The 7895-nt window shown below is 44.3% G+C and overlaps 1 protein-coding gene across 1 annotated transcript; it reads left to right on the top strand.

The window, feature by feature from the left end:
- Positions 1-388: 388 nt before the first annotated feature.
- On the top strand, positions 389-3300 carry LOC133114264 (transcription factor Sox-9-B-like). Its single transcript, XM_061223497.1, has 3 exons — positions 389-1211; positions 1673-1920; positions 2366-3300. Exons 1-3 carry the CDS (start codon positions 775-777, stop codon positions 3157-3159), a joined length of 1479 nt encoding a protein of 492 aa, XP_061079481.1. The 5' UTR covers positions 389-774; the 3' UTR covers positions 3160-3300.
- The last annotated feature ends 4595 nt before the right edge of the window (positions 3301-7895 follow it).

Genomic DNA, 7895 nt, shown 5'->3' with positions numbered 1-7895 from the left:
ATCTAGATTTCGCGTAAAATAGAATGAACTAGGTTGCGTAAATTATGTAAAATGCACAACTTCCATAAACTATTGGCAATACAAACTGATGAAGTCTATAGTCCAGTTCTGTAAAACTCAGAAAGGAACGAAGCTAATAATACAATAATATAAATGAGGCGAAATGATCATACAAATGACACTACCCGTTCTAATCATTTTAACAAATCCAGCTAATATGCTTATCTGATATATAGACTACATTCTACGTGGTTCTCGGGCCCGAAGGTAGAAGGGGTGGAGCTGGATCAAGTTCTGTCTACGCCCAATAAAGCTTTCGCCCAATAATCGTTCTTCCGTCGCTACTTATACTCAGCGACAGGAGCGCAGTCTTCAAAACTCAGGCAACTTGGAAATACAACAGTCGCGGGGAGTCGCTCTAACTTTCTGTGCAAGATTCAACAAATTGCTTCGACAGCAACCAGAGCCGCGCGCTGCCTGCAGATCTGCAGCATATATTGCGGTTTTCTCTTTGCTCTTCAGAACTGGCGTTTTGAATTCATATCACTCAAGTGTCAGAGACATTTTTAAAATTTTGTGAGCTTTGTTTTTTTCTGGAAAATAAAGCCTGCGATCATAGATTTGCATTTTATAACTTTCTCATTTTTTCCTTTTACATTATCCTTGAAGAACGGGGGGAATTTCTTTCAAGCCACGTCAAGCGATTTTTAGAACGTTTCTTCAAGTCTGAACTTTGATTTATTTCACCTGAAATTGTTTATCTAAAGTTTTCGCATGAATCTACTCGACCCGTTTCTTAAAATGACAGACGAGCAAGATAAGTGTCTCTCTGACGCCCCGAGCCCGAGTATGTCAGAGGATTCTGCAGAATCTCCGTGCCCGTCCGGGTCTGGGTCCGACACTGAGAACACAAGACCGTCCGAAAACGGTCTGCTGGGAACCGACGGTGCCCTCGGCGACTTCAAGAAGGACGAAGAGGACAAATTCCCCGTCTGTATACGGGATGCGGTCTCCCAAGTGCTGAAGGGCTACGACTGGACCCTGGTGCCCATGCCAGTCAGAGTGAACGGATCGAGCAAGAATAAGCCTCACGTCAAGAGACCCATGAATGCCTTCATGGTGTGGGCGCAAGCTGCCCGCAGGAAGTTGGCAGATCAGTATCCACATCTTCACAACGCGGAGCTCAGCAAAACTCTTGGGAAACTCTGGAGGTACGTCTATGTCCCGTGTCATCCTCCCTATCTGACAGCGCCTGCAGTTGTGAATTTCGGGTGCACAACGAACATGAAAGTAATTGCATCGTTATGTTCAGTGCACAAACCCGAACGTGCAAAGTCGTAGCTGACAAACCGTGTTCGTGAAATGTGTTTAATGAAGTAACAAGAAATCACAGGAGTAAATTATCTGCTGATTACGTTTCGTGAAATGTCGTATACTTTACCATTATGTGCATAGCTTTAAACGATAGCATAAACACGATTATTCTGGAGCAATTATTTTCGGTTATTTTATTTTTGGCTTACGTTAATTGTATTTGCCACACTAATGCAGGAATGACTAGAATTCCTCTCCGCATTCATAAATAATATTACAAATTATTAGAATGTTAATGCACATTTTTCGAGAGCCTCTGAATTGTCCACATATTTACCACATTTTGTATTCGTTTCAGATTGCTTAACGACGGAGAAAAACGTCCTTTCGTGGACGAGGCAGAGCGTCTGAGGGTGCAGCACAAGAAAGACCACCCCGACTACAAGTACCAGCCCCGGCGCAGAAAATCTGTGAAAAACGGCCAGAGCGAACCGGAGGAAAACGAGCAGACCCACATCTCTCCGAACGCCATTTTCAAGGCTCTGCAACAGGCCGACTCTCCCGCGTCCAGTATGGGCGAGGTGCACTCTCCCGGAGAACATTCAGGTAGGAAGACATTTCCAGTCGCAACTTCGGTATTTTTACTTGTTCAGTTCTGCTTCAACTACAAACGTGTGCGCGCGAGCTTGTGTGAGGGCATGTGATTAATATATCAGACGCGTAAAAGTGTATATTACATATGAAACATTTACCTTTTGAACCACGCCGCCGAGGTCCCGGTTAATCATTAAGGATTTCACTTGCCATAATGCAAATATACCACCTGTCTTTACTTTGGAAACTTATCTCTCCCCTTATGAAAACCTCTCTCTCTTGTGAACACATTATGGCTCAAGTCCCTGCTAGAGGAAAACTCATAAAACATATCTTCGCCTTCCTAATTTCAAAGAATATCTTTATTACCTCTGCATTTGCATCAATTGCACCATGTCTGCACTCTGGTTAACTCAATTTTTTTTCCCTCTCTCCCTCTTCTCTGGCCTCTCTACAGGTCAGTCCCAGGGTCCACCCACCCCTCCCACTACCCCCAAAACCGAGGTGCCCTCAGGCAAAGTGGACCTGAAGCGCGAGGGGCGCCCCCTTCAGGAGGGCACGGGCCGCCAGCTCAACATCGACTTCCGGGACGTGGACATCGGGGAGCTGAGCAGCGACGTCATCTCCAACATCGAGGCCTTCGACGTCAACGAGTTCGACCAGTACCTGCCTCCCCACGGGCACCCGGGGGCTCCCGTCCCCAGCCAGGTCCACGGGCAGGGCGGGCAGGTGGGCTACGCGGGCAGCTACGGCGGGGCCGCCGGCGGGGCGGGGGTGCCCCAGGCCACGGGCGCGGGGGGCCACGGCTGGATGCCCAAACAGCCCCAGCAGACCCTCGGCGCGCTGGGGGCAGACCAGGCCCAGGGCCAGCAGAGGCCCACGCACATCAAGACGGAGCAGCTGAGCCCCAGCCATTACAGCGAGCAGCAGAGCTCCCCGCAGCCCATCAGCTACGGCTCGGCCTGCTTCAGCCTGCAGCACTACAGCACCTCCTCCTACGGCGGCATCGCGCGCGGGGGCACCGGCCAATACGACTACTCCGAGCACCAGGGCGGGGCCGGCCCCTACTACAGCCACACGGGCAGCCAGGGCTCCGGCCTCTACTCCAGCTTCGCCTACATGGGGCCCAGCCAGAGGCCTATGTACAGCCCCATCGCCGACAACACAGCGGTGTCCTCGGTCCCCCAAAGCACCCACAGCCCCCAGCACTGGGAGCAGCAGCCTGTGTACACCCAGCTGTCCAGGCCCTGAAGGGCCCCCCCCCCTCTGACTCTGACCTCCCCACCCTGATGGCAGAGACTTTTACCGCAAAACTGTCTCGCCATGAGAGACTGTCCCATCCGGCGCATCACCCCTTCCACAAACCTCACCGCCCTGCACAAGAAAAAACGAAAAAAGAAATGTGACCGGCCGGACTAAAAAAAAAAAAAAAAAACGTAGTGAAAATATCTGAATGGCTCACAACGGTGCCTTCTCTGTGCTTGAGAATTGTGATTATATTTTTTTAGATATGATTAAAGAGAAAAAAAATACTTTTGAACAGAAGAATCCTCTGTGAGGACGTATCAGTTATGAATATTTTAGTATGTACTGTGTATGTATGATTTATGACTTTTACCTTTTCTTTTCCTTTCTCGTTATTTTGGGGGATTTTTACATATTTGTAGAAAAAAAGGCTCTTATTTTTTTTCTAAATCAGCAGTTAGTGAAGTCCTCTATGGCCATATTCCTATCTGATGTATTTTTGTACAGTAACAATGGTAAAGATTTCTCGCCTTTCCATCTGCCTTCATGTGATGTAGAGATGCTTTCTGTACGTCTTTTATCAAAAATGGTACGGAATTGAGAAATGCTAGTGAAATAGTACTGAGTTTACCCTCTTTCTTTAATTTAAACTACGGAAGGGCCCGGATATTTAGTTTTTGGTACGGTGGGCCGGGAGATTATCAGAGTTTTTTGGGGATGGAGGGAGGGGGATCGGGTTTTTGCTAATTCTTTTACATTCCAGGATCTGACTACCAATGTAGTAAGAGTTCCGCTTTTGCTTGGTATAAAGACACAATACAGCCTTTGTGCCATCAGTGCCTATAGAGTGTCAATGTGATGTGTCGGAAACTACACGCACACCAACCACCGCCAGCACCGCACAGCGTTAGAGAGCGCAGCTGAGATTATACTTCCCGATTGACGCCATCTTCTGAGCGGCTACAGGAAGTGACCTTTGATATGAGGGTCCTCAGCAGGTCTCGACTGCTTGGTCTCAATTCCCCCGCCTTCTTCCTGTTTTAACTCCTTTAATTTATTTGTTAGCATTAATTTTATTTGAAAGTAATTATTATTTACATTTTTATTCTTTAATTCAGCAGTATACAACTAATTAAATTTTTTTTTTAAAGTTATCTTTTGAATATAAAGCGATATATTACACAAACAGGTTTTCATCAGAAAGGTACAGATTGTAACCATCTCCTTTATTTATCATTTGTACATTTTTGTGTCTTAAATGTTTATTTGTTCCTTTTGGTTGTCTAGTTGTGTACAGATTACTTTTTAATTATGACAAAACTTGATCTAAAATTTTTAAAAAGAAACAAAAAACTGGAAGTTTTTTTTTCATTCTAACAAAGGTCGACAATGTTTATTTGAAGCTGTTGCTGCATTGTAAAGATTTTTTTCTTTTTAAGATGACCAGTATCAGCATACTTTTATTTAAAAATGTTTATTTCTTACTCTGCATTACATATTTTAGTTCTGACATGCAGCTGAACAAATCCTTGTTTCTTAGGTGAAGATTTATTGTCTTTAAAGAAGCTTTTGTATTATATTGTTTGCAATAAAAAGAAAATGGACTGAATATGAATTTGTGTGTTTGGTTTCTGTCACAGCTTTATTCCCAGAGGGCTCAAAAGCTCGGGAATGAAATAGAAAAATTTATGTATTTTAAGGAAACTTTTTTACATATGGAAATTAATATCTCTTATAAAATTAATAAAGCTACCTCACCCCCCAAAAAAATGAACTCCGTTTCAAAACAATGTGAACCTCTGTTTGCAAACAGGCCAGGCTGGTTTTGTCTGAAATCGATCAACCTTCTTAAAGAGGTCACATGTGGAATGTTACATTTACCCAGACTGTGAAGGATTTCAGACAACACTTTCTTCTGCACCAAGGTTTTCTCCCTGACTAGGAGATATGCGTGTGTGTGCGTGCCTGCGTGTGTGAGTGTGTGTGCGTGTGAGAGAGAGATGTCCGGTGCGCTGTGTGCATATGTATGTGTGTGCGTGTCTGAAGGAGAGATTAGAGAGAGAGAGAGAGAGAGAGAGATGTCCGGAGCACTGTTTGTGCATGTGTGTGTGTGGGCAGGCACACGAGTGTTTGTGTGTCTGTGCACCAAGTGGGGATTTATAGGTTTTTCTGGAGTTTTCCGTGACACGCTGCAGAGGAGAGATTACCTTAAAACTTTAAATAGAAACTTTCAGATACGAGGCCAGCTAATGGGGAAAGTCGTGACATTTAATGAGGGCAGCCTCATTTTCTAATGAGCAGACAACAAGAAGAGAAAAAATGAAACTGCCTTCTTTTATGTGCCCGTGAGAGGCAAGTCTGGGAATATCGGCAGGGACAGTGTGATTAGACTGCATTTGTGCCGCAGTTCTCACACTGAGCAGTGCCAAATAATTAAGCAGCAATAAATCATATCACCCTTAATTTATCCTAGTCTGAAGCAATGAATAAAATTAGCAAGACTGCTCTGTTAAAGTTCTGTCAGTTCAAAGTTCAGACAAAAGTATTAAAAAGCCCACATATTATAATGGAATTATACCACAAGATTACAAAAATGAAGATGTTGCTCCTTTTGGAATAACTCCGTAGCCTTCAGGAAGGTAGTGAACCTGCAATGCTCCAGCAAATACTATGTATCTTGCCGTATCAATGGATATCGTTTCAAAATGTAATCTGTGTGCATTGCCCTGGAAATGGGCCACTGTAGGCAAATTGTTGTTGCGGTATGGAATATGCAGGAGTAAGTGCAAATGCCACAGCTATGAAGCTTCTGTAAGCTTCATACAAGTCACATTCAATCCAGCCATGGAGCACCTCACAGCCAGAGGGATCCTTCATTTCAAACTGGGACAAATACATGCTCTCTGTACTTAATATTTAGTACTTACTTTTAGATGTGTTCACCAAACAATTCACATGTGGTTAAAGTACAGATTCAAAGTTATAGCACTATTTATATATAGTACATACATTTTATTTATAAATATACAAAATATAATTCAGTTGAAGTAGATTAGCATAACCACAGTGTAAAATACTATTGAGACAGCAGGCTATGTGCCATGGTCATATGGTGGTCTTGCCAAAAAATCTACAGCAAGACAGCAAATGAAGTATACCATTTCATACTTAAGAATACATGAAGTATAATTAAAGCTTATATCAAAATTGCTTAGTGTACTATTTTTTCCACATGGGACACACACCAGATGTTAAAGGGGGTTAACACAGAAGATTGTATCTTTACATTTTGGCATTCAGTAGACTAACGATAATGTGTTACAAAGCTCACATTCTTTATACACAATACATGTATACAGCTGGATAGTTAGTGAGCAGTTTAGGTTTAGTAGCATGCTTAAGAGTACAACATCAGACCCCCATTTGGGAATCAAGCCTACGATCTGGGAGCAGCAAGCCCAGCTCTCTCACCGTTCTGCAACAGAGCTACCTTATATCCCTATATTCTGGGGCAAGTTTGGCATTCGCAGGAAAGAAGTAAATTCGGTGGATTCAAGTAGGAAAAAGTGGCTGGCACAGACGATTCTTATTCACCATTTTAGGACGAGGGCCAGGATTTCGGGAGGAAGGGGTGTGGGTGTTTTCGGATAGCACGTCCAGCTGTAACGATGCGCATGACCTGGATTCTAAATTTGTATGTGTCAGAGGCAACACATCACTTCCCCTAGCATCGCCCAGGGAGAGCAGGGGCCTTGCGCAACGGAGAGCGCAGTTAAACGGAGCCCCTGCTGTCTGTCTGCAGCAGCTGCGTGGAGAGTACTCTCCTCCACTCTCACAAATAGAGGTACGAAAAGTACCTAAAAAGGTACAAATGCTGGGTACCCTGTCGGTACCTAAAATTGCACCCCTACTAGAAACATATGTGTAATTAATCGGTACGTTTTTCGCTTGGAAAAAGTACTCATTTGTACCCAAAGAGAACGTGACTTGAACATGTACTCTCAGGGTACACTTGGAAAATGTGATTCTTGAAGAACAAAAAATGTAGCAACACTGTCACTTTATTTACCACAGCTGCCCAGCTCTGTGGAGGGAATATGACCAGCTCCTGGCTGTTCTTGAGGGAGGCCTGCGTTACCCACACCCTGAGCTGGCTCCCCCCTTGAGTCTGGTTCCTCCCCAGGTTTCAGTCCATCTTTCAACAGGGAGGTTTTCCTTGCCACCAAAATTTGACGGGGTTTGCTCTTGCGTGGGTTTTGTTTCGGCCAGGTTATGCACCATATAAATTAATGTAGATATGAATAAATTAATATCGATTCGATTACTCCGCTCTCTCCAAAACTGATAGAGGATTTTGCAATGATCGGATAGGACTTTGTCAAAGACAGGGTGTGATGAATCGAGCAATTAGAGACAGAGTAAGGATATAAAGTGCCTAAAAAAGGAATGCCTGGATTATATAATTTGTCCTGTCAGTCCTCCATTATCTGTTATTAAAAGGACAAATGTTGACTGAATGCAGACCAGTGTTTACCAGTGTCCTGGGTAGTCGCACCGATGTCAGCCAACATCAGCATTTCCGCAGCGCTAATGAAGACGCGCGGTAGTGTTTACGAGGGCTCGGTTTCCAGTTCTCTTCTCTCGGCCCGCGCACGAACGAGGGAGAAGCGACCGAAAATAAAACGAGCGCATACATGTGGTCTGAATTAGCCAAACCAGGGCTGCAATAACAGACATCCAGA

Source organism: Conger conger, chromosome 16 (assembly GCF_963514075.1).
Source record: "Conger conger chromosome 16, fConCon1.1, whole genome shotgun sequence".
In the NCBI taxonomy this organism is placed as follows: domain Eukaryota; kingdom Metazoa; phylum Chordata; class Actinopteri; order Anguilliformes; family Congridae; genus Conger; species Conger conger.
This window is presented reverse-complemented; position numbering and strand designations above follow the sequence as displayed.

Excerpts from the sequence above, each read along its gene's own strand:
- LOC133114264 (XM_061223497.1), top strand. The coding sequence starts at position 775 with ATGAATCTACTCGACCCGTTTCTTAAAATGACAGACGAGCAAGATAAG. Across the intron at positions 1,212-1,672 it reads ACTCTTGGGAAACTCTGGAG|ATTGCTTAACGACGGAGAAA; the intron begins GTACGTCTATGT and ends TATTCGTTTCAG. Across the intron at positions 1,921-2,365 it reads CTCTCCCGGAGAACATTCAG|GTCAGTCCCAGGGTCCACCC; the intron begins GTAGGAAGACAT and ends GCCTCTCTACAG.